The sequence below is a fragment of the Camelus ferus genome, chromosome 4 (genome assembly GCF_009834535.1).
Source record: "Camelus ferus isolate YT-003-E chromosome 4, BCGSAC_Cfer_1.0, whole genome shotgun sequence".
NCBI classification, from domain to species: Eukaryota; Metazoa; Chordata; class Mammalia; order Artiodactyla; family Camelidae; genus Camelus; species Camelus ferus.
In genome coordinates this window covers 35,300,956-35,327,958 of record NC_045699.1, presented here as the reverse complement: position 1 = coordinate 35,327,958, position 27,003 = coordinate 35,300,956, and the positions used below count along the sequence as shown (strand labels likewise).

The 27,003-nt window shown below is 42.7% G+C and overlaps 1 protein-coding gene across 1 annotated transcript in view; it reads left to right on the top strand.

Annotated features, from left to right (window-relative positions):
- Positions 1-27,003, top strand: part of TRPM3 (transient receptor potential cation channel subfamily M member 3) — a 466,869-nt gene that overhangs the window by 384,649 nt on the left and 55,217 nt on the right. The window contains 7 exon segments of the mRNA XM_032477819.1: positions 216-505; positions 1,147-1,375; positions 3,442-3,609; positions 8,262-8,402; positions 14,771-14,899; positions 19,495-19,746; positions 25,392-25,566. Of these exon segments, the coding sequence (XP_032333710.1) occupies positions 216-505; positions 1,147-1,375; positions 3,442-3,609; positions 8,262-8,402; positions 14,771-14,899; positions 19,495-19,746; positions 25,392-25,566 (1,384 nt within the window).

Here is a 27,003-nt window from a genome sequence, read left to right as displayed (position 1 = left end):
TCAAAAACAAATTAAAGTGTAACACTGACATGTTCCCATAGAACTGTGCTTATGCAGTTATTGTAACTTGTTTTAAAGTTAGGCATGTATGGGATACCATGGTTCACTTCTGTATCTATCCCAGAGCTGGGCCAGTGGTAGATACAGTAACTATTTACTGAATTGAAGCAATTCATTTCTAACTCAACCTCTGTGCCTTTTCCCTAAAATTACAGGATGATGTTCCCTTGAGGCGAGGAAGGAAGACAACCAAGAAGCGTGAAGAAGAGGTGGACATTGACTTGGATGACCCAGAGATCAACCACTTCCCTTTCCCTTTCCATGAGCTGATGGTGTGGGCTGTCCTGATGAAACGGCAGAAGATGGCCCTCTTCTTCTGGCAGCATGGTGAGGAGGCCATGGCCAAGGCCCTGGTGGCCTGCAAGCTCTGCAAAGCCATGGCTCATGAGGCTTCCGAAAATGACATGGTAGATGACATCTCCCAGGAGCTGAACCACAACTCCAGGTTGGACAGCCCAGCAAATGGGGAGGTCAGGGGAAGAGAAGGGAAGGTGGACCCCAACTACTGTTGTCTGAGCTACCCAGTACTTTAAGGGGAGACAGTTATCACCCCAATAGTGCACACAGAGGGTGGACACAAATAATTAACATTTATGGTGCATGGTGCTAGATACAGAGGTACCTACAGATGCATAGATTTCATTTCATCCTTTCAACTGCCCCAAGAGGTAGGTCCCCTTATGATGCATGTTTTACACCTGAAGAAAATGAGACTCTGAGACTTTAAGTAACTTCTCCAAGATCACACACTTGTGGTTGACAAGGCTCAGCTATGATCTGAGGTCTGTCACATTTAAGAAGACAACACACTGCACTCTGATCTTTTGAGTCTGCTTCCCCATCCATATTCCTTCAACTGGGGGCCTTGAATACAGGGACCATACACCCTCAGTTCTAAACATGGTATGTGGCACACAGTAAATGATTCACGGGGGTTGGCTGGATGAATGAATAAACAAACTAGACCCCATAAGAAACAGCTAGAGCACATAGCAACCACCCTTTATGGCTTGGCCAATGGGTCCCCACTTTCTTCAGCTAAGTTTCCAAGATGGCCAAAAGACAGCACTTCATTCTCTCTTTCAGGGACTTTGGCCAGCTGGCCGTGGAGCTTCTGGACCAGTCCTACAAGCAGGATGAGCAGCTGGCCATGAAACTGCTGACATACGAACTAAAGAACTGGAGCAATGCCACATGCCTGCAGCTCGCAGTGGCTGCCAAGCACCGTGATTTCATCGCGCACACGTGCAGCCAGATGTTGCTCACAGACATGTGGATGGGGCGGCTCCGGATGCGCAAGAACTCAGGCCTCAAGGTCAGCGCGCCCAGAAGGCCCTTTTGGCTATGAGGACCAGAGGGTTGCTCGGAGTTTTCCAAGCCAAATCTGCAGTGGTGTTAGGCATTCTCTTATCTCAGCAGGGTGGTTCTGAGCCCCAACTGTGCATCAGAATCTTCTATATAGTGAGTTTTTTCTTTTTAATACAGAGATGAGGGCTTGCCTCAATTTCTGCTAAATCATGCCTAGATATGAATGTTTCTCCAAAGGTGTTGGTCACACACGGGTACCACAGGAGGTACCATTTACTCTGGCACAAGCCATGCTGCCCCAGGAGAAACTCAGGCAACCTTTTACCTGCATGCGAGCCTGAACCGAAATAAAAATGAGATAGATTTATATGTAAAGTTGTTGCTAGATATCCTGATCTCTTCTTCAGGCATATGTAGGGCCTGAGTCCATTTTTCTTTTTTAAGCATGTCCATGCAATTCTCAGTTATATATATATATAACTTCATAGTTTAAGAAAAACAGAAAGAATATACAATAAACTGTTTGTAGTGGTTATCCCTGGGGTTGAAAATACAAGAAGTAGGATAATGAGTGGCTTTTGATTTTGTATGTTTTCTTCAGTGTTTTACAAAGAAAACATTAAAACTGATAAAAGTTTTAAAAAGAGACAAAAAATGGGAGGGGAAGATTGAAAAAATGTTTTAAAATGCTTTGTCTGTTTACAGTTTGTGGCTGTTCCACCTGAAGCCAGCCAGGCTCATAATTACCTAGAACTACCCGATCTAAGTAACTCTGAGGTCAGCCCAAAGCAGAAGGGCCACCAGACCAGAGCAGTCTGCTGAGGTCACCCTGATTGAACCAGCATCCCAACCCCACATCCCACCTTTTCTGTGGGCTCTTGGCCCAGAGTCACAGAAGGATTCCGTGAAGTAGGTCATGGGCATTCCATCACCGCTCTGCTGATGACCGCCAAGCCTGGCTCTCAGCTCTGAGGACAGGGTGTCATGTCCCCTAAAGGCTGCCAGGCATGCCACCTGAGCCTTCCCAGGCCTGCCAGGCACCCTGAGTCAGGTCACCACTCTTCCTTTTCCCTTAGCTGCTCTCAAGTCCCTGGGCACTTGAGCACAGGCTGTTCCTGCCTCATTACTTGAGGATAATTTTTACTTACCCTTCATGACCTCTTTTAGCTCGTCATTTTGGTATACTTTCTTCAAGGAGGTTCATATTCAGAAGCCTTATACACAGAACCATTTTAGGATTGAGGGAAGAGGTGGGAGAGGATTTGGGGAACACAAGTCAGATGTCAGTATTAACATTTAGAAATGCACTTGGTCCCTGCCAAGGGAGAATGAGATTATTGCCCTCTCATGAGAAAAGCCAGTGAATTTAGTATCATCACATGGAGACTTAAGCATGTTGTTTATTCATGAGAGAAATATAGTGCTAGGCCTCCTAGGGCATTTGTGCAGGGGGATTTTCATAGTGATAACAGCATGTGTATGTGTGTGTGTTTCTGTTTCTGTTGGACAGCAGCAAATGCTGAGGGGGAATCTCTCCAAAATGAGTAACATGCTTTCCAACGTGGACTTTCTCAAGGTCAACTTTGGACAGTATTTTTTACAAAGATAGCCACATGACACATAATCAACTCCACTTGGCACATTAGCAACTGAATGCCAGTGGACATATGTATGAATTGATTTCACAAAGTTAAGAGCTATCAAATGGCTAAATGGGAATCTGAATTCTTTACCACTTTTGCCTTAAATAGGGTCGTTTTCCTCAGTTTCCCCCATGCATAGTAGGTGTTAATTGGGTGAGATGTATTTGGGTAAGATGCTTGCTTTCTCCAAAATCAGACTGAGCTACTGAGCATTAACAGTTCCAGCGTGGGCAGAAGTGACTCCCTTAGCATGGATGTGCTTAGCGGTTCAAATATGCAGGTCCTCACTCAGGGCACACCCAACACGCATCCACCCACACGTGAACACAGACACACAGACCTCACACCCCAGGCTCTCTGACTCTAAGCTACCACCCTTATCTTAATCCTTTAAATGTGATTATTATTATTATCATTATTATTACTTTAGGTAATTCTGGGAATTCTACTTCCTCCTTCAATTCTCAGCTTGGAGTTCAAGAACAAAGATGATATGCCCTATATGACTCAGGCCCAGGAAATCCACCTCCAAGAGAAGGAGCAGGAAGAACCAGAGAAGCCCACAAAGGAAAAAGACGAGGAAGACATGGAACTGACAGTAAGAAAAAACTATGCAGTTATTATCCGAGGGGAGAGACTCCCTAATCCAGCTCTCCTGTTAATATGGCTCAAGATTTAATAACTCTTGAGGCCAGTCTCCCAGCAGGTGCTTTCATTTAAGTATTGAGACCAAGATGTTATAAAAGTGGCCTCTCTGCACAAATAACATAACTGTAGGGACTAATTCTATGTGAAATCCTTCAGCCAGGGTCAGTGGCACTGAACAACCCAGTGAAATTCAAAAGTGAGACACCCTGTATGTTCCAAACAGACGATGCTTTATAAACAACCAGGTAATGTGGCAGTCTTAGCACACGAAGATGGAAAGGGAATTTGATTTGGGAGCAGCCGGCTTCACTGAGCTGGAACTGATGTGCTGATCAGAAGCTAAGCCTTTCTCTGTCTTCGAGGTTAGGCTCACAAATGCAGGACTAATTGAATTTTGAGGTTTGTATGGAAGGCTTTTATTAGCTCTTCCTGGTATAATTATAGAGCAGGGATGCTTTGTTCTGTAGGGGGAACGGGGCAGCTGGGCGTGGGACAGCTTCCCACAGCCCCCGCCAGAGCAGCGTGACTGCCACTGGATTGTATCCAAAGTCTAAAAATATTGCATGCTGTTAAAGGGACAAACAGAGCTTTAAAGCTTTGGAGACATCAGACAACAACTCCACAGGGCTTCCTGGATATCCCCCACCCTCCCCACCACGCTGACCAATGACCATGATGACCCAGAAGAAGTCATAGCAGGAGAAAACAAAAATTGGTTTTGCTCAGGTGACAAAGGCCTTTGCATTATTATCCTAGTGGGATTGTCCTGCGAATTGTCTTTCCTCCAGATAAGTGCTACTTCTTTCTAGTAAGTAGGTCCTTCCTAAAGAGCTATTTGCAGGCACATTTCCAGCCCCAAGTACAGCAGGATATATGCATCAGACCGTTCTTTGGATTGGTTAGTTATTCACAGCTTTTGACTCACTGAGTTTAAATCCAATGTTTGCTTTCAGTTTCAGGACCTTATATAATCAATGGAGGAGTCAGCTTCCTACTATGATAGGATCAGATAACTGTCTTCCCTAAAGATCTTACCATAATTTTAGCCTCTGAACCCCCTCAAGGGTAGGAAATACTATTTTGATCATTAGCAGAAACATTGGTCATAGTAATACCGAATCTTTATTGACTACTTCAGCAGAGGGTTAAAGAGTATTCACTCTGGAGCCAGAATCCTGCCCCATAACCTAATCACTGTGGGACCTCAGGCACAGTTTCTTTACCTCTAACATGGGAATAGTAACATTATTATTATTACTACCTCACAAGTACATGTAAACAAAGGTAGAGTGGTGTCTAGCACATGGTAAGGCTTGATAAATGTTTGCTAATATTGTTATAATGGTGCTAAGTGCTTTATATATACTTACTCATGGACTCCTCACAACAATCCCACAAAATAGGTACTATTGTTATCCCATTTTACAGATGAGGAAGCTGAGACCCAGGTTAAACTGCCCACGGTTACCCAGTCAGTTAGTGGCAAAGCTGGGATTAGAACCCGGGCATGCAGACTCCATTGGCCATGCTTTTACCTGATAAAGCTAAGGGATGCAAAGAATTTCTCCCTAGTCTCAAATGTAGGTGCTCAGCTGGTTTGGTCCACCACATAGTAGAGGGAATCCGAACGTAATGTCTGGGCCCCCTGTGTCAAGTATGACACAGCCCTGACATTGGCGAACATCCCAGGGATGCTCACAGAAGGATCCTAAGAAAGTAGCCAGAAGATAAGCAGTATTCTTTCTGGTTGGGTCTCAAGGAAGAAAAGAAAAGAAGCAGCTCCCACTCCTGCTCAGTCCAGAGTTTTGAGGATCTGATCCTTCAAGAAGCCACCATAAAATATACATCTGTGGATTGAAAGCAAAATCTGCTTCCCAGAGACTAAACCCTGACACTGTCTACTGAGAACCCAAGTAGAAGACACCACATCATTTCTGCCTGAGCTGATTCTGCACCGGCTGATACAGAAGGGTGGAGGAAAGGAAGGAAGGGACTTACGGGCTGGAAAAGTCAGGGTTGGATGGCACTTGTTTTTAAAGTAGAGCTTCCTTTGATCCTAATGACAAATTCTGTTACTGCTGGACCACTGGTCTCGGCTCACCCAGGACAGGATTGGAGAATGCAGCTTGTTGACAACTCCACTCCTTTCAGAGGATTGATATTTGAGCGTCTGTGTTAAGCCAATATATCCTTTCTTGGAATGGGACATTTTCCCTTGGTCCTTCCAAAATTTTATGTGGAATACCAGCCTCAGTTTGTTTCACTTTAGTAGCCTTTAATAGCTTAGTTCACCTCAGAGGATCTTTCCCAGATGTGACGTCTGTGTCCAGCCAGCAAAGATTCTGAAATCCATATTGTCCAGTTTTGTATTTGACCCTGTTACAATCTGCTTTAAGAAATGTAGGCAAAGGAAATGTTTGACTACTGGGAAAAGAAATCAACAAAATCAGCAAGTTAAGCTGCTTAGGCCAGAATTAATGAAATGTCGAAAATGCTTTACTTAAAACCATGAAAGGCAAGCCTCTTAAAAATGCACTCATTTTTGGAATATTTTTGAATAATAAAGGCAAAACAGATTGTGCTTTTGCTTTTGTTTTACGTGCCTGGCCAGGTACGTGTCCTGAATTTTGCCCAATAAAGTCCCAACACATCCACAGACCCAGGGCATTGTTATAACTGTTGGGAAAGCCACTATCCCTAGAGGGTATCCCAAGATGCCACTCTCCAAGCTGCCTTTGCTCTCCTCTTGTTGTGTACCCAAATGGTCTTGTATTATTGAGCATATAAATAAGCAGAACAGAAGTAGGATAATGTTACATAGATTATAAATCATAGAAGGCAAATATCATGTAATTTCAGAGTTTCCTGAGGTCAGTGATCGATATTTATAGAACCCTGTTGCTGTCTAGAGTGCTATATCCATCATGAAGATTGACTCAGCTCACTGATAAAAATTAATTCTCAGGTAGGCCATAGTGTGGAACCTTGTCTATTCATTAATTAAAGGTACTTTACCTGCCAAAGGGTCCATAAAGAAATAGAAGTTACCTTCTCCAGAAATCCTATGGTTACAGGTAAATTATTTGTGATTGTTACATATTTGAGTGAAGTGGATATTTGAGGCAATGACACATATACAAATATATTAATTCTATTTTAGGTAAGGCAGTTTGAAAGCAGACTTATTTAGCGATTGTTTCTGTTCTCATCTTCAAGATAAATTATTTTGGTAATTAGATTCTCAACTTTAAACCTATATCCCCAGTACTTTTTCCTGTCCTTGTCAATTTCTGAGCAGTTTTAAGGTTTTACTCTGTTCTCATACTTAATAAAAATTTCATTTCCTGAACATTGTAGAACTAACCTTGTCTTAGAACAATATAAAAAGAACTAAAGCCAAGAAATTATGCTGTAATAGACTCCTAATATCACACTGTTTTTTTTGTCTGGTGAGAGATCCCAACTAGATCATTTCAGTCAAGAATATCTGAGGAAGTTTTAGTTCACTTTAAGGACCACCTAACGTTTACTGAGCACTTATGGAGTGCCAGGTGCTAACTGATTGTAGACCAACCCTATATCAGGTGCTGTGACTACCCTTATTTTACAGTTAACGAAACTAAGTCTTAGGTTAAAAGACTTGTCCAAGGTGCCACAGGTTCTAAGTGCCCAGGCTAGGACTCAGTCCCATTTCTGAGTGACCCAGCACCAGGAAGTCTTCACCATTAGGATCCTCAGCCATCTTTGGGGCATCCATCCTGTCATTTGCCACCCAGGCAGGCATGAGCCTGCCTTTTCTCAAATTCTGCCTTTTTTGTGATGTTTAATCATTGTTGCTGCCGCTGCTGCTGTAGTCAGGAATGAGAAGGAAATAACTGAATTCTTAAGTTAGTCTCCAACAACTTGGAGATGAGGGCCTTACCAGGTCAGATATGACTTCTCTAGTCCCATCTGACCGACTCTTCCATGCAGAAGGAGGCAGTGTGCCCAGGAGTCACTAGAATCACCAGACTAACACCAGCAGTAGTTCAGGCTTTACGGGGTTTGAAATCCAGGAACCAAGGCACATACCTAAGGGTTGGGTAGGCGTTCCTAAGTTCCAGGCACTTCAGATAACTTAACGTCTTGAATATTCATAACCGTTGGCTAAATTAGGTATTACTAGTCAATTCACCTTTGATTTAAGAGTAATTAATATGAGTAGAGAAAGAATTTGAACCCAGATCTGCCTGTCTTACAATATACAGAGGGAGAGAGGGGTTGGGAGGAAAGGCAAATTCCTGGTCTTTCCAGGTTATGCTCTTTCTCCCTCTCAGAACTCTGAGTATCTTCCATCACCACAGCCTCCAGAGGTTCCAGGGTGAAAGAGAAGAGCATGATCAAGAAGTATCCCTAAGGCCTTTCATCGCAGGCAGAGTGTACACAGATTCTTTGTGTAGTGCAAATGCACACTTAGGGAAGGTGCAACCTCTGAATCTCTGGGGGCCCTAAACAAAGCTCTTAGGTTCTATGAACATGCTTTCCCCATCTGTAGAATGAGCGCATTGACCTCCATGCTCTCCAGAACCCTGCTGTGATGGTATCCCTTCTCTTCCACTGTAGGCAATGTTGGGACGAAGCAACGGGGAGTCCTCCAGGAAGAAGGATGAAGAGGAAGTTCAGAGCAGACACCGGTTAATCCCCCTGGGCAGAAAAATCTATGAATTCTACAATGCACCCATTGTGAAGTTCTGGTTCTACACTGTAAGCATCTTTCTTTTTCTTCTTTATAATGGTTGGCCACAAAGAGCTAACGTCGGTTTCTCATGCACCTGGGTGGTTTCCTCATAATATAAAGACAACACAGGCAGGAATAACAGCACTTTGACCTTGCTTTTTCCTGTAGCTTTGCAAGATTTGTAGTTTGTGAGGCAATTTCCACAGCTTCTACATTTCTCCTCCTCGCAGAAAACAAAGGCAATGATAAAAGTGAGAACTAACAGAAATAGAGGTGAGATGAGTATGAGTCTAGTCTAGAAGGGAAATAGAGGTCCTAGACAGAACGCTTCCCTGTTCTGGATGGATGAGTGCTGGATCAGAGTTTTCCATTTTAGATGCCAGGCCTGGGTCTGGGGGAACATTTGGTGGGCAAGGGCTGAGCAGAGTGTTAGGAGGAGCCCCATAAAGATGGGTAGCAGAAGTGTGTAATTACTCCCAATCTGGTGGTGTCATCAAACCACCTCTCTTGCTCTGACACAGTTAAACATGCAAACCAAAGCAGCAGAAACCACGCAAAGCAACCTACAATCACAGCAAATATTGTTCAGTAAGCACACCCTGCAAATATTTTCTGCCCACAAGATGAAGGATTATTCCTGAAATAGCCTCCTGATTTGGTAGAAATGGCTCAATGGTTGGTTTTCTGCCTCTATTTTTCATGATATTTTAAGCTTTGGGTGAGCTTTGACCCAGGTCATCTCTACTGCTCTCCAGCTACAGTGGAGCTGTGCCAGATAAAAGACAGTGCATCTGTGCTTTTGACCTTTGTCACAACCAGCTACACACCAGTCACTTAAGTCAGCAACAGGATAATCCGAGTCTGAAGCTGAGATGATGCAAATGACCAGATGAGGTCCTGTAGGCTAACAACTCAACGCTGGCTCTAAGCGAGGTTTTTCTAGCCTCAGCACTGCTGACATTTGGAGCAGAGTAGTTTTTCTGAGGGGGCTGTCCTGTGCCTTGTAGAATGCTTAGCGTCCCTGGCCTCTGTCTACTAGATGCCAGTAGCAGTCTCCAACCCCCAAGTGTGATAACCGAAATGTCTCCAGACGTTGCCAGATGTTGCCTTGTGGGGTCAAACTGCCACAAGTTGAAAACCACTGCTTTCAAGTATTGTCTTGAAAGAGGATGGGAAATTATCAAAGTTCAGATAAGATTTCTTTTAGTGAAGGAAAAATTTTAATTTATTAAAATTAAAAAAAGAAAAATTTCTCCCCCCAAAAGATAACTAAGACATGCAAATATCATTTCTATGTATATATTGTGTGCAGATATACATTTATTTACCTTGCTGATAACAACTGAGTGGTGGCAAGCACAGACTTTGTGGAGTCAGGTAGCCTAAGTAGAAATCCTTTCTGGGCCTCTTTATTGTTATGCAACCTCAAGCAAGTTACTGTAGCACTCTGTTTCCAGTTTTCTTAAGATGGGGATAATAATAGTACCTACTTTATAAGGCTGGGTAGAGATTAAATGTGTTAAAATATGTAAGGAACTTAGAACAGTGCCTGGAACATACAAGCTCAATGTAAATGGAACTGTTGTTATTCCTAGGCTGGTCCCATTGCAGAGCAATAGTCAGTGTTTTATTCATCCCCCACTCAGCAATAATAAAATTTCACTTTTTGAACACCTTCTTCAAGGCACTGTTCTACACGCTTTATATATACATTTTCTAAACTAGCATTTCTATCAAGATAACGTTTTACACCCAGCTCTGTCCTTTCTCTAATATTAGACTGCCTTAATTGCCTCGGCCTAGGACAGAGGTGGACGAACCACAGCTCCTGGGCAAAGTCAGCCCACTGCCCGTTACTGTGGCCTGTGAGCTTTAAGAGTTGAAATAAAATTTAAGGGAGATTAATTTGTGACACAGGAAAATTACATGAAATTCACATTTCAGTGTGCATCAATAAAGTTTTATTGGAACAAGCCAGACTCATTCATTTACCTATAATCTGACTGTTTTTGTGCTACAACAGTTGAGTTAATTACTTGTGATAAAAACCACCTGGACCACAAAGCCTTAAAAACTGTCTGGTCCTTTAGAGAAAACGTTTACAGACTCCTGATCTAGAGCATAAAAGAAACCAGTAGTAGTAGTAGAAGTAGTAGTATCAAGAATTATCTATCACCTTTACAAATAGAGTACTCACTTCTCTTATCCTTACAACGCATCTCTTTTTTTCTTTATCTGTGTTCAGTATTAATTTTATTTCCATGATTCCTCTAGTCCCCATTTATTTACCTGAGGCAGTTTATTAGCCAAGAATGTTTTAAAATCACGAATGCCTTGGCCAGTGGTTCTCAGCCTTAGCTACACATTGGAATCACCTGGAGTGCTTTAAAAAAAACAGCACACAACACCTAAGTTCCGTGTAATCTATTAAAGAAAATACCTGAATTCTGTTCCTAGAGATTCTGACATCATTGGTCTGGGGCACAGTCCAGGCATCAGGATATTTCAGAGCTCCCAAGTGGCTGAAATGAGTAGCCAGAGATGAGAACCACTGCCCTAGGCAAATGGCTGAGTTTTCCGCCCAGTATTTCCAAAACTTCCATGATGATAAGGGATTTGTTAGAAATGCAAATTCCTGGCCCTAGCACAGACCCACTAAATGAAATCTCCAGGGAGGAGCCCGAGAGGCTGTGTGTTTAACCAGCTTCCCAGATGAGTCTCGTGGTCCGGGAAGTTCGGAACACAGTGCTTCCCTGTATCATCTCCTGCAGTTTGTGAGGCTGCCTCTCTGAGAAGTGGAGCCAGTCTGTCCAGCTTCCTTCTGTGTGGCTGACTGAGTTATCCTTGGCAAACCCATCAGAGTGGATGCTCCAGTCATGTCCAGTTGTGTTTCCACAATGATTTTCAGAAATCCATATATATTGACAAGGCCCAGGCCTCAAAAAAGTAAATAGAGATACCCAGAGATGCTTAAATAAAATTCAGCTTTATATCAAAGGTTCCATTTGCTTTTGGCTGTGCTTTTTTCTGTAAGAGTATTTTCCACTCTAATTTCCGAAAGTATCCCCTTCTATACTCCCAAGGTTCTGAAAGGTAGATCACACCTCATTTCCACAAAACCTTGCTTCTGTATCCTAGCAAGTTTCCAGAGGAGCAGGTTGGAGCCTCTTCTCTTCCAAGAAGAAAGGAGGCAGGAATCCAGCTGGCTCCCAGGCTGGTTTGTGATGAGAGGCTGTTTCAGGTGCCTAGCTAGAGAGGATGCCAATTCAGGGTGCAAAGTTGTGCCAGGTCAGAGGACACAGGGTGTGCTCTGGGCTTCTCCAGCAGGAACAGACTCCTTTCTCTAGTAACACCAGAGCCCCTCCACTCTCTGGTGGCAGTAGGAAAAGGCCTGGGAAGAAGTTACGAACGGCCGAGCCCACCAGGAGTCCCCAGGTAGCTTCAACAGGCTTTGGTGCTTGTGTTTCATATTTTAGGAGTCATGCATCTTAGTTAATGGCAAATTTATAAAAAGAATATATAAGCAAATAAAATACAAATTCTTACAGGATTCACACTAACTTAAAAATCATAAAATTATGTTTCTTTTCAAAGCTATGGCATTCCACACACAGCTTGTTAAAGCTTACGGAATATATATGTGTGTATATGTGAATATATATTCATACACACACACCATTAAAGCATGCCATGAAGCAAGGCTTCATGAATGTTAGCGAGTTCTCATATAGGTTGCTTCCAAGGCAGCAGCCAATCCTCTGTTCTGCCATTTAAATATGTTTAAAACCCTATTTTTGGAAGTCCATATTTTGAGAGTTGTCCCAAAATACTATATTGTAGCTTGATTATGAAAAGAAAAGCATTGTAGAGTAACTGTGTTGTAAAGAACAGGCAGGAATCATGGAGGAATAAGCAATGAGGTCAATTTGAAAAAAGAATTTTAAAAAAGAGGCAGAAATAGTTAACAGGAGGTAAAGAGGAAGGAAAGACTGAGGTAAGAGGAGACAAGAGGAACAGAAATTCCTTGAAAAAAAAGGTGTAAATCATGTCAGCCACCATTCACTGGGCCTCTGTACTGTGTCAGGAGATAGAGGTGTATTCCCCTCCCGCTTCCAAAAGCTCTACAGGGTGAGTAACAATCGTCTCCATTTCACAGAAGGAGCCCAGGCAGGTGAAGTGATTTATGCAAAATGATACAGCGTGGAAGTACTTGAGTCAGAATTTAAATCCAGGTTTCACTGGCTTTCCATCTGCGTTCCTCCCACCAAACACTAATCCTTCTGCCAAACAAGCACATAGACCCGTTCAGAGGACTGAGGCAGATTGAAGGCATTATTTCACTATTAAAATGCAGAGGTTCTGGAAGAATTGTGTGTGTGTGTGTCCCTGGGCCTACAAATGACAAGAAAAGATAGTGCTTTGGAATGTTTTGCAATGAATTGGGTAAAAAGATAAAAGCTGGGCAGTTAACAAGATTCATTTCCCCAGAGGCAACGAAATTTGATCCAACAAAGAGAAGGAAGCAACCAGAAAGAAAGAGAGAAGGATTTCAGGTCAGAAGGAGACTGAGGGTGTATTTTAGCATTTAAACATTGAAGTCCTTTCCTTGTGTTTTGTAAAATACAGTACTCACAGGGCCTAGAGAGTTGATGCAAGTGTCTAATGGTAAATAGGAACCATATGAAACAAATTGCATTTTAAACACCACCCTACACGATTTCAGTTTGAGTAGACTCTTGTCAGGTGAGGTTTTCACAACGTGCTAATGATGCTAAAGGAGGAGAGGGAGGAACTAAGACACAGTAATAAAAGACGGTGCCTTGACAAGCGGGAATCCCTCAGATGGAGGGTGCTGCTGACCCTCCAGCACCTTCATAGCTGCCCTCTCACTTTCGTACATTATCTCACTGAGCTCCAACATACGCCCACCCTTCAAGAGATGAGAAATTATATAGTTGTGCCTGTAAATCTGTCAACATAATAGGGTCTGAGAAGATATATTAAGATATATGTATTCATTTATTTTAAAAAGAAGAAAGGAATGGAAAGGGAGAAAGGGAAGAAGAGGGGAGGTGAAAACAGAAGAAAAGGGGGAGGAGAAAAACAGAAGAAAAGCAAGGGGGGGGGGACAGAAGAAAAGGGGGGATGGAAAGGAGAAGAGGAAAGAGGTCCCGTCTGCAGAAGAAGCAGCGTTTCTCTAGCTCTGCAGGGCCGTTCGTTCCCCTTTATCTCCCAGCCAGGCTGCATCTTTCTCTACCGTCTAAGCTGGCTCCAGGAGAGTCACACTATCACAAGAATTCTCAAGGCCTCAGTCCTTCTGCCTACACTGTGTCCTGTTCTTTGTTACCGAAACTCTGAAGAGTGCACATTTGAATTAACTCACTCTTAGTCCCTATTCAGCCCCCGAGGCCCCTAAAGCCAGCAAGTACTTTACTCAACTTGAAGCATTGCCTAGAAAAGCTTTAGTTAGCTTCATGCCATTACCCCTAGAGTGAGTCTTTTCTCCAGAGGCTCCTCAGCCCCTTACATAAGAACCTCACCAGCCCTCCTACATTCCACTCATCTAGACATACATACCTGAACCCTCCAGTGACAGTCACCAAACCTGAACCCTGAGTTTTTCTGGGCACCCAGCTACTCAACCAGTTCCATCAGGGTTCAGCCTCGGGTGCTGTTGCCTCATGAGGATTAAACCTCACTCCAAGCCACAATCGGCCTTGCAGATTGATTCTTCCTTGTAAGTTGCTTTGTCTTCTCTGGTTTTGCTTCAAAGAAACAGAAACCAGGAAGGGAATATCCCAGCTTGGATAGGGCTGGAAGATGGTCCAGGGATAAAACATAAAGCCCTCCCAGGGCACTGCCAAGCCAAGCACATTAAGATAGGAGAAAAAAAAGACACTAACTCAGAAGAGAATTAAAGTAGGGCTCCAAGAAAGCCCAAGCTATTTTTATGTTGGTTTGACTAATTTACAAGTGTAGCATGTGTCTGCCTTCCCTTCTCACAGACATTTAATCTACCTAGCATTCGTTAGGCAAAAATCGACTGTGCTGTCCTAGTCCAAGGACCCAAGGCTCATGCATGAGCAAGAGCAGACCCTGAGAGAAGAGGTTCCCTTTTTAGCCAGGAAAACACAAGAAACGGGATAAACGCAAAACAAAATGATGACACATAGGTACAAGCAAAGTCCTGGGACTCAGAGACCCACGCAAGGATTAAAAGGAAGGTTGTTTATCAGATTATTTCAAATATTAAAGTGTTTTAAAGTTCTTTTCGTAATTGAGAACTCGGAAGTTCATTGTGTCATGAATTCCTAGTCCTGCTTGCTGATCTTGTTTTGTCCTGCCGCGCTCCCGGGTCTTCGCAGCCAGAGCACTGTATTGTGTTTCCTTACAGCTGGCGTACATCGGCTACTTGATGCTCTTCAACTATATCGTGTTAGTGAAGATGGAGCGCTGGCCTTCTACCCAGGAATGGATCGTCATTTCCTATATTTTCACCCTGGGAATAGAAAAGATGAGAGAGGTAACTGCTTTCACAAAAGAGAACAGAGGAGAGAGACAGTGGTTAGTTGCATCTGTGGAGGGAGGGGAGAGGGGAACGCTCAGGATCCAAATTAAGCCAGAAGCTGTGTCTCTAATGCTGCTGCAGAAATAAAGAACTTGGCTTTGACGGCTGCTGACAAACCTAGGAGGCTTCAGGGTGTTTATAGGGTTGTCAACTCCACACATGGCTTGGGATCTAGTCTGTTTTCTGCTAGCACAGCTCTTGCCCCAAGAAACCCTCCAGTTGTCTTCAACGCTGTTTACACCCATCTTTCCTCGTCCTAATAAACAGGACTTTTAATTATTTTTTAAATCTTTTTAAAATTTTCAAATTGTCCATTTTTAACTCCCTTTGCAGTTCCTTACTCTGGGTCTCTTTGGACACAGTCTTCCAATAACTATGATTCTGAAAAATGCGTTTCAGCAGCTCTAAGAGGAACTATGTTTTCATTCATTAATTTATTCCTTCTCAGTATTTATTATGCACCTGCTGGACACCAGCCTCGCCACCAGCGCTAGGCAAATTGAGCGTATTTCTTGTCCTTCAGGTTGACAGGGTAGGGCCCTCTATTTTCCCACCAACCCCCTCGCAGAAAAGGAGCCATCAGAACGCCACCCTCCTGTGACTGACTTTAGTCAAAGCTGGCCTCAGGGGCCATCAGATTCAGAGCCCTTAGGATGAATGTAGTCAAGCAATAATCCACCAGAGGGCTCTGCAACCCTGCCCAACATGCTCCCAAATCCCAGTCCCAAACCCATAGGGGAGGCAGGCTTGTGCCTGTGACATTCCTCTGCATTTCCCCCTGGAACTACAGTCAGCAGGAGAGGCCTTTTCTGTAAGAGTTACTCCCTGTCAAGTCCACTACATTCTCATGAGCTCTGGGACTACCCTGCTTGCTGTACTAGAGGGACTGGGAAAACATTGGGCTCCATAGGAAAAAGGGATTCCTACAAACCCACAAGCCCACCCTTGCCTTCGTTACTAAAACAGGTTAAAAGGGTCTTCCTGTCTTAGGGCTTAGCTCTAGAATGTTCTCCAGAGAAAAAGATGCCATTGAACTGGGATCATTTTTTAAAAAGACAAACGTGTATAAATATTTAGAGCCCTTCTCTTGAGTTTTTAAACTGCTTTGGGGTATATTTAAATTCTAATCACCATGCCCCCATCCTGAGAGTATGGAGGTGGGTACGCTAGTCCCAGTTTATAAGGGACTGAATTTTTTTTTTTTTTAACGGATGCCTTTGCCTCCTTCCAGCTAGTTGTCTACACTTAGATTTTTCCCATTCATAGTGCCTTCCACTTCCTGAACAGTGTTGCGCCTTTCCATCTGTAAACTGAAAAACAGTAATAAATTCACTTTGGTCTTTGTGTAGCTTTCTGAGAACTGAGGCCACTACTGCTGAGGGCTCTGTTGCTGTGAAGTGCCAGCTCCCTGGCTTTGTGATTTAAAGCCCAGATGCATATTCCTTCCCCATGATAAGCAGAAAAGGGAAAGACTTGAGCGGGGAGACTGGAATCTCTCCAGGGACTACACTGGAAGAAGACAGGGAGCAGTCTGTACTCCACGGACTGTTCTGGAAGAGGCTGCCAAGCAGGCAAGCTGCCAGGAATCTCAAGGCCTGGATATCCATTTCTCCTGAGGCGGCATATAATAGCGGAGAGGGCAGGCCTCAGGAGCCTGGGGTCAGGAGAGGGTCAGTGAAGAGTCCCTGTTCTGTAGGAAGCTGTGGGGTGGGAGGCACTGACCACCAGAGTCTCTGAGCTCTTCCTCTGTGGCCCAGTTGCCCCCTCACCCCATGTCCCTGAACCCCTGACACAAATGCTCAACTGCCAAGCTGGTGAGGACCCCACAGTTCCCGCCTCATGCCTCCTCACAGTCAGCACGCAGGCCCTCGAGACGTCAGATGCAAGATCCTGGAAACGTGGAACAGTCTGTAGGCTTCCACGCCCTCCCAAGGACATACAAGGAGGGCTTTGTGGTTTCCCATTCTGCCCTCCCCTTCCCAGCACCACATATTTCTGTGCATAGTCACCAAGACAAGCCCCAGTAATCCCTTAATTGCGTGTAACTGTTTTCACGGTGCCGTGTAGACGTTCTCTCATTTGGGGCCTGCCCCCTCCCCTCGGCAACTCCATGGGGTAAATGGCACAGCTGTGAGGACATCCTCACTTTACAGGTATGGGAACTACGACTCCAGGACTGAGCAATTTTTCTGCATCCCACAGCAAGAAAGGAGAGCCTGATCTTAAATCGGACTGACCCGGCTCAAGGCCCACCGCTTTTTCCACTCCCCCAGTGGTTGCAAACTGGGCTGCTTCTCAGAACTCAAGTTGCTAAGAGAGGCACCTAAGAGCTGGCTGGAGAAGGGAAGGTGCCTTTTTCACTCCTGCTTCACCCCAGCCATTCTGCTTTTATCTCTTTTTATGTTGAGATTTCACAAGATTACTTTCACTAGTTAAAAAAGTTATACTATAAACCTTAGAAAAGTGTGGGCCAAAGGTTAGCGGAATGCCAAGGCATTCCCCACCGTCCAGCACGTGCACACACAAAGGTTTGCCTAGTTCAGGTGGAGCCTGGCTGAGAAGCTGTCAGCACAGCAGCTGCTGCAGGAATTCCTCATCGGGAGGGTGGGGGCTCCCAAACTGTGGTCACTGGTGTGACCTGGGAGCATGTTGGAAATGTAATCCACAAGCCCCATTCAGGCATACTGAAGCAAAAACTCTAGGATGGGGGCCACCAGAGTATCTGAGTATCTGATGTGTTTTCACCAGTCCTCCAGGTGATCCCGATGCATGCTCAGGACTAGGGTTTATGAATGAGGCACTGCAAAGAATGAGACTGCCAGGTGGCTCTTGGTTGTCTTGCTCAGCCTTCCAAGCCCTAGTCCTGACTTACTAAGACCTCCTTTCCTTAGTATTTCAGGCCAAGGCAAGCCATTAAGGAGACCGTGAGGATTCCAATAATTAGCTGCAGATTAGACCTGTCCCCAGGCTGTGCTCTCCTCTCCTTTGAGATCCTGAGTCGGGAAAGGGGTGGGTAATGGCTTGAAGAGGTGGAGATCTCAGAGGTGAATACAAATGATTCATGAAGGTAGACCTGCTACATAACCTCACGAGGCTCCTCACATCCTGGGCAGGATGGGTGGCAACTCCTACTATCCGACTGTGTTTCACAGAGTGTGGGCTAGCAAAAGGCCCGTCTAGATTTAAAATAAGTCAGAGTACCTCCCCACAGTTAAGATATCCAAGAGTGGAGAATTGCTAGGAGGTGTCTGTGCAAGTCAGTCAGTCAACAAATATTTATTGAGGGTCTGTTGTGTAGCAGGCCCTGGGGACCAAAGGGTCTGTCCTCCAAGTTCACAGTGTAGGGGAGAGAGATGATAGATGACCTAGATGACCAGAGAGATGGATGGTTGTCGAGAGGAGCGCGTGGATAGGCGATAGCTGGCTGGCTAGACAGGCACACAGCTACACGCCCATATACATGCACACAGAAGATTTCCACATAGTGATGAAATCTTCAAAAAATAGGATAATGTATTAGAAAGTGACTTGGGGATGTGGAGACCCCTGAGGGAGGGTGGTCAAGGAAGTTCCTCCTCAGAAGGGGAAATTTGAGTGGAGACCTTGAGGGTGAGAAGGAGCCAGGCATGTAAAAATCTGGGAGAAGATAATGCCCAACAGAAGGAACAAGTGCAAGTGTTCTGAGTATAGAATGGATTTGTTATGCTTAAGAGCAGACCACCACAGCCTCAGGGTGGAGAATGGGGAGAATACAGTGGGATGTGAAATGAGGCCACCGTATGGAGTTTGAATCTTTCTGTATTTGTCATGGAAGCCATCAGAAGGCTTAAATATTCAATTACCATAATTTGCTTTAGTTTTTGCAGTTGTTCATGTAGCTCTCATCTCTTTTTTAAGCTGAGGTATAATTCACCTATAAGAAAATAAACAGCTCATAAGGGAACAGCTTGATGAATTTTTACCTAGCCATGCAACTGTGTAATCCCCACCTGATCATGGCTTAGGCTTTGAAAAGATCTTTCTGTCTTCTCAGCAAATACATTACAGCTGAGTGGGCAACAAGGCGGCAGGGATACCAGTTCGAGGCTGTGGCAATCTTCTGGTGGATGTGATAGGGCTTAGGATAGAGTGGCAACAGTGGAGGTGGTGAGAAGTGGTTGGATTAGGTTGTATTTAGAAATAAAGGTGATAGGACATGTTGATGCAGAGGATATGAGTGTGAAAGAGGAATAAAGGCGTTCTCCTAAGTTAGTGACCTGAGTAACTCAATGTGGTGATACCGTTTTCAGAGATGGAGAATTTCGGAGATTTGCAGGGTATTAGGAATCAGTAATTTTATAGCAAAACCCTAATGTGTGTCTTGGAATTGTAAGGCAACCTAAAGGATTAAACTTACTGTTTATATACACTGAGCTAAGCTTAGGCCATCAGAGTCCTGAGTAGATACAGGGAGACAAAACAAGCTACTGATGTCAGCTAACAGATTGCCAACCGGGCTGAAAGTATAGACAGAAATCAGGCCTAACCCCACTCTCTTCCTTGCCTTTTAGATTCTGATGTCAGAGCCAGGGAAGTTGCTACAAAAAGTGAAGGTGTGGCTTCAGGAGTACTGGAATGTTACAGACCTCATAGCCATCCTTCTGTTCTCTGTTGGAATGATCCTTCGTCTCCAAGACCAGCCCTTCAGGAGTGATGGGAGAGTCATCTACTGTGTGAATATCATTTATTGGTACATTCGTCTATTAGACATCTTCGGCGTGAACAAGTATTTGGGCCCATATGTAATGATGATTGGAAAAATGGTAAGCAGGGTCCTCTGATTCCATGCTACAAGTTCTCAGAGAAGGAATGGTTATCATAGAAAGAGAGAAATAATGTACTTTGACCTGTTGTCAGTGTCTGAAATGGCTCTGGGGGTGTTTTCCTTTTTAATACCTTTTGAGTGTTCAGAAGTTTGACTACATCTATATACATAACTAGAGAATTAACCATCACTCACTCATTCACTTAGACAAATATATATAAACATCATCTATTTTGTACCAGGCACCCAAGTAGGCGTTGAGTATATAAAGACACTCATTCAGTGAGATAGATGATGAGAGAAAGAGAGAATTACCATTCAGTGTGAGAATACTGTAACAGAGATGTGTATAAAATACAACAGAGCATAGAGAAGAGGTTGGTCAGGGAAGGCTTCATATGGAGGTTACATTGTAGCTGGATATTGGAGATGGTATTGATCTACACTCTAAATTTTTAACAGATTCTTTTTGTCTTAATGAAGTTCTACAATGTCTCTCCCCACACAAAGGGGAAAAAACATAGTTTATCCATTTGAGTTGAGTTGAGTTAGACTGAATTTGAGTTGAACATTAAGTTCTGTCGATATATCCTGTGTTTCATTACATTACAGGAAAATGATGTCTGTTAAAGTCTGAGTTCCAGAATCATGCCCCTACTTACCTTATTCTTCAGAAAAAAAGAATCCCAAATGCCAAACTGATAGGCTTCCCCACACATGGCTGTGGATTTGTTCCAATATTCCTTGACCGTACACTAGTGTCCAGACTTTCTCCTTAAAGACTGAGCCTGGTAGGACAGCCTCAGTGTGATCCTGGGAATACACAAGTAAATCAGTTCCCTCTCCAAACTCCCCAGAGGAAGAATCAGAGCCTGAAGCCCAGAAGCTGGGTGCTTTCTGTCAGTTACCCTACTTTTCTAAGTGTGTTCCTTACCTAACCTTTTCAGGGCATATGTGGAAAAGCCAAGTATATCCATTTTACTGTGGCAAACACCTCTTACTGAAAAACCTCATTGCTGATATCCTCTACTCCACTTCCATTGTATGAACTGTTGAAACAGTCGAACAATTGGTCAACAGATGTCCTTTCACTCTCACCCAAGTTTTGCTATTTACCTCATTGCTGCTTACCTTTCAGTCACCAAATCAACGTTTATGATTGCTGTTGTGTGTGAAGGTATGTACTGCTACTAAAATGACTCTTAAACAGCCAAGACTTCCTACAAAAGCACTGACAAACTCATACAGAGAGGGAGTTTGAATCTAAAAGGAGAGATCTTGAACAATTTATTTAACCTCTCTGAGATGCAATTTACCATTTCCAAATAGTAATAAATGCATGTTGAAGGTTATTGTGATAATTAGAAATAACACATGTTAAATGTCCAATAGTGTCTAGCTCACATGTTACCATGTTCATGCTATGTTTGTTAAAGTACAATGAAAAAAGGGGAAATCAGTGAGCATACTTATTCTGCTCTATTCCTAACCCTTTTGTACAAAAGCTTGGTATACATAACACCAGCACTGTTAAGGGCAAATGTCACAAAGCCCGTTCTAGAGGAGAAAAACTCGAATTCAGTAAGCTTGAGTTAAACTTACCCAAAACTGAATCCCAGTTCATTTGGGAATTTTTTTTTTACTAGGAAAAAAATGTGTATTTTACTCTATTACACTACCTCTTAAATCATCTTCTTTGTACTTTAGTAGTGAATTTGAAATCGTGGTGAAATTTTCTACATGTAAAAGCAGACAGTCTCAACTTAGAGTCTCTGAAAGAGATTTAGGAGTGAGGATCTGTGTGCTCTCCGCACAATTTATATATATAAATGTATGGATGTATGAATTTCCTGGATAGAGAGGACAAGCTTCTATGAGATTTTCAAATATTCTCAAATGGACCCAATGAAAGTAAAGAACTATAACAGCTGCAAAATTAGGCCAAGTTTCCTCAACCTTGACACTGTTGCTGTTATGGACTAGATAATTCTTTGGTGGGGAGGGCTGTCCTGTGCATCATAGGGTACTTAGCAACATCACTGGCCTCTACCTGCTGGGTGCCAGTAACTCGTGCATGGATGTACACACACACACACATACATACATACATACATACGTACACAAGACAACAAAAACGTCTCCAGACATTGCTATATGTTGCCTGTGGAGCAAATTGCCCTCTGTTGAGAACCACTACAATAGGCAGTTACATAATCTGGTTGTTTTTCTGATTGATTCTTACCTTATTTTAATAAATAAAATGTGGAAAGACCCAAACAAGCCAGATATATTAGTCTTAAAAGATGGAGTTGCCTTTAACTACTGGAAATAACTAAAATCACACTAATGCAGGAAGATTATTTTAAAATTCATGTCTATCTTTTTAATAATGCCATAATGATCCCCAGTTTTGATGAGAGTGAAACCTTACTATAGAGTGAGCAAGAGAGATGTACTGTATTTTTTCTACTTTCAAACTTATGAATGACTTCACTTATCAGTCAAGAATAAGTAGAAAATGAGTATATTGGGGGGCTTTGTTCTCTTTCATGTGGCTTTTAAGATAATTCAGTGACTGAGTCACTGATCTAGAAGGTAGGTGAAATATGCCTACAGAAATTATCAGTGAGCCAGATGGACTGCCAGGCCAGAAGCTTAACAAAATATGCCCAGATGTGCTTATACTGAAAGCCCCACAACATCAGAGAGCCCCTGTGTAGTACTAAATAGCCAAGTCACTCACTCTGCCCTGTGACCTAGGGACTGTAGGCTGCTGACATGCCTGGACATGATACTGATCAAGTATGATTCAAGTTGGTCTTCAGATCCAGGATCACTTAATGAAATTCCAACCCCTTTCCTTCACATTCCACTTCTCAGTGCTTCTCTCAGCCTTGTACTAAAGCTCACTTACGTAGAATAAAAACAACAGTAATAGCCATCATTTACTATATGCCAAATGCCATGTCAGACTTGTCCGTCATCATTACAAACCCATGAGATCAGTTTTAGAGTCTTCATTTAACAACTGAAGAAACTGAAACTGGGCCAGGAACAAAGGAGGGATTCAAACTGCTATCTGACTCCACAGCCCTACTACCTCTTTCCAATTCTAATAATAACACATTAACATTTCCTGATAACTACCCACATTGTGTTTCACACATTATCTCATTTAATCCTTACAAAAATAATATGCATTATTTCTGTTATTACTATCTCCAGTTTACAAATTTAAAAAAGACCAAATGTGCCCAAGATCACCTACCAGTTTTTACTAGCAGAGCCAAGATGAAAACTCAGGTATTCTGACATCTGAGAACACATGCTTAATCACTACAGTATGTACTCTCCTCTATAGAATAGAACCAAAGGATATTTCAAAGAATGAGACAGAATCAGCTCTCTTAATATCAAACCAATTGGATAGTTAAGCTTCAAAAACAGAAATTCTTGAAGTTCTCACTCATAATGTCCTGTTTCTGCACTTCACTCTAACATATTTCAGTATTTGTATGGAAGCTAAGACTTCTTTGAAATAGATGAAATTGAGTGTTTGGGAACAATGTTTCTTCTCTTTGATTGTTTTGACCCTTTGAGTAGACGTCACATTCAAGCTGAAGGAAAACAGTCCTGAGAAATTAGATTAGCGCAGCTGCTGTATTTACTGGCTGGGTTTTCTTGGGTCAAACCAGTTCCTAAATCTCAGGAGTACACGCCTTCCTCCCCCCACCCACCTTTTAATCAGTCTAAACAAACGTAACATGAAGAACCCATTCGTGCTTTTTTCATTAATAGAACTTTTTGTAAATAGATGATGAAAGAATTTTACAAGAGAGGGAGGATGAGAAACTGACCCATGTTTCCTATAAAACTGTTCCCACACATCTGGCTTGCTCACTTTTAAAAGAGTTCTGAGGCCACTAAATTGTGAAAAGAATAACTAATTAACTAGCATATACCTTTAAGGACAGTGAACAAATATGAATATCAAATTTTGAGAGATTTTTATTCTGTTTCAAAGGCAGATAATACTTGAGAGAGAGATCTTTTGAAGTTGCCTCTAAAGTTGATTAATTGACCTAAAATATATTAAGCCCCCAGGGCCCTAAAGGCAATCAGGAAGGCTGTAATATTTTAATCCCAATAACTGGCACCATGGAATATATTCTTGCAAAATAAAATTTTAAAACTAATTTAAAGCCTTCATTACCATTGATAAAATTATGATGGGTCTTTCTTTGTGGATGGACATTCCTTCAGGAAATTTGATGTCCAAGAGAAGGTGATCTTTTGTATTAGATGATTAGATGCAATGGATAGAAACCAGTCCCCAGCTAGCTTAAATCCAGGACGAGTATGTTGATTTACAGCAGGGCATGATGAAACTGAACTTAAAAGCTACTGTAGCCAAGCCCTCAACTACCATCATGACATGCTCTCTTCTCTCTGGACTATCTGCTTCGTTCACTCTGATCAGTTTCACTAGTGGGATACTCAGTCTCAGATACTCTGGATTCACCTCATTACAGAGAGAGAAAGGGAGCTTCTCTCTCTCAGCTTCAGTTGAGAAAAAAAACAAAGTAAGGATTCTAATTGGCCTGCCTTGTCACATGCCTACCTCCTGTCACTGTTGCTAGAGGGTAAGGTACCATGACTAACCCAGCCTGGAAAAGACACCTACCTTTGTGGCCAAAATGGGTGGGAACTATGTCTAAAAGAAGGAGGCAATGGTTTCTGGCCAGGGAAATAATAGTTATTACATCCTCATCTGTTTTCAGTGATAAAAGGAAAGTAACTTGGCATATGAGAAACAGATCCCAGAAAACATGCATCATGGAAACAAGCAAAAAAGAAATAAATAATAAAGAGGAACAGGAAATAACATTGTACTTGCATGGAGTCAAGAGAATTTTGTAAACATGTCAGGATGAAAATCCAGCATTTCAACAGTAATCACAGGGATGGTTCATTAGGCTACCTGATTCAAATGCCTACACAAACATCCCCCACAACTCATAGGATGCACTGCCCAAGAAAGTGCAGAAAGTGGTTCTCTGAGAGCCTGGTTTGTGGTAGAATACCATACAATGAGGCAAGAGTAAGATGGTATAAGATGGATATTTGGGTTGTCCTAGCTTTGTTTACAAATGATTATTTCCTTGTGCTTTTCTGCTCTCCATTAACATTTCACAATTAAGGGAATTTACAGCATTGCATAGTTCTTGAAATAGTTCAAATATCCCAGTTCCAATTTTGTTAAGAAGAAAGAGACCCAAGGAGGACTTTCGCTTTTCGCAGGAGCAGAGAGAAAGTTAGTACTGCATTCATACAGAGACTCGAGCTTCTGTGTTATATGACTCCCATGCCTCATCTTGACTTGGTCCCACAGAAAACAATTGGAAATGAAGGGGTTCCATTATGCATGTGCATGATTTTTGAGTTACTGATAAGATTCTGCAGACACTTCCTTCAGCAGACCAAGTGTTCTCTTACCTGAACACAGCTCATAATCTCAACATCCCTTATTAGTGGTCTTGAAAGTGAACCTCCTTCAGAGGTTTCCATCAATGTCAGCGTCTTAGAAACACTCAGTCATTCTGGTTTTCTTTTGTTTCTTCCTCTGCTTCCCCACCCTTCCAGATGATAGACATGATGTACTTTGTCATCATTATGCTGGTGGTGCTGATGAGTTTTGGGGTCGCCAGGCAAGCCATTCTCTTTCCCAATGAGGAGCCATCATGGAAATTGGCCAAGAACATCTTCTACATGCCCTATTGGATGATTTATGGGGAGGTGTTTGCGGACCAGATAGACCGTAAGCAAGTTTATGATTCTCATACACCAAAGTCAGGTATTTAACTTCAATTGAGTCATGTCTTTTCCAATTTCATTTGTTTGTTCTCAATAAATGGCTCAAGATAGAGGACTGATTCCTAGCTTGCTATCTTGGAGGAGAAAAACCAATTACAAAAGGTGAATGTACAGTTTTAGCAAAATAGTCCTCAGGTGTTTATCCGGGTATGTCCTTTCTGTGACATCCTGTACGCCAAATTTGATCAAGAAATCAGCCATTTAGAAAGATATAAATTCTTTGGGGGTTCAAAATCCTAGGTCCATGTGTTGAATATTTCAGTATTAGGAATATATTATGTCACTACTTCCCACCCCTACCCCAGCCCCCAGCCTTTAACAAATAAATTCCTTGGGTTTGACTTCAGAACAAATAAACAATTCTCAGTTTTGCCATCAGAATTCAGGAGTGAGGGCAAACATCTGCATGGTGTTTTCCTTGCACTGGAAACTATTCTCCAGCTCTTTTTCCCACTGTCTTAAATTATGTGCTATTGAGACGCAAAAGAAGCTAGTGTTTGTTGCCTGGAAGTATGGAAAATGCCTTAGGTTATAAACTGAGTTGCTGTAAAGCCAGAAAAGAAATAGTGTCTATATCATGAAGTGATTCAGCATGAGGAGCGAGTGCCAGCAGGCCCCCGATGTTTCATGCCCTAATGGATGCTGATTCTCTATAATAAACGCCCCTCTTGTGTAGAGTTTGAAGATAGTTGTATCCTAGGAGTCTGTTCCAGCATTTTATTTGGACCAAATGTCAGGGCACCCCAGGCATTGGGAAATTATTTGGGAAGAAAACATCAGGAAAGAAATCTCTGTCAGTGTGGAGGAGTTGAATCCCAGGAGCAACGATTTCTCATTTTCCCTGAGGAGTTTAGCTCTAGAAATAACATCCTTCCAACATTGTTGAATTAACATTTTTCTAACACTTTTTGCTGACAGGCCAGTCATCTGAGCCCTGGACTGTGGAGATGGATTAGGGTTATATAACCAGGTAGTATAGCTTATTAAGAGCAGGAGCAAAGACTAGTCAGCATCCGCCCCAACCCCTGCCAGTCCCAGGTAGGACTGAGATCAGGAAAATGACAAAGCACCAAAAAGTGTGAGTCCCCCAGGCCTGTGAAAAGCATGTGCACACTGGCCATGGAACACACTGGCATGTCTTTTTCCCTTCCCTGATGAATTTTGAGCCAATACTCTTTCCTTCTCAAAATGAGTTATCTATTTTTTGGAACACGTAATTGGAACAAATACTCATTTCATAAGACTCAGCCAACTCACTCAGCAAGAATTCTAACTCCATCTCCCAGTTGTAATGTCTCTGGTTGACAATGTGCAGCTTTCACCAAGACAGGTTTTCAAGGACTGGGAAAAACTGTTGAATTCCTTCTTTCAAATGGTCCCT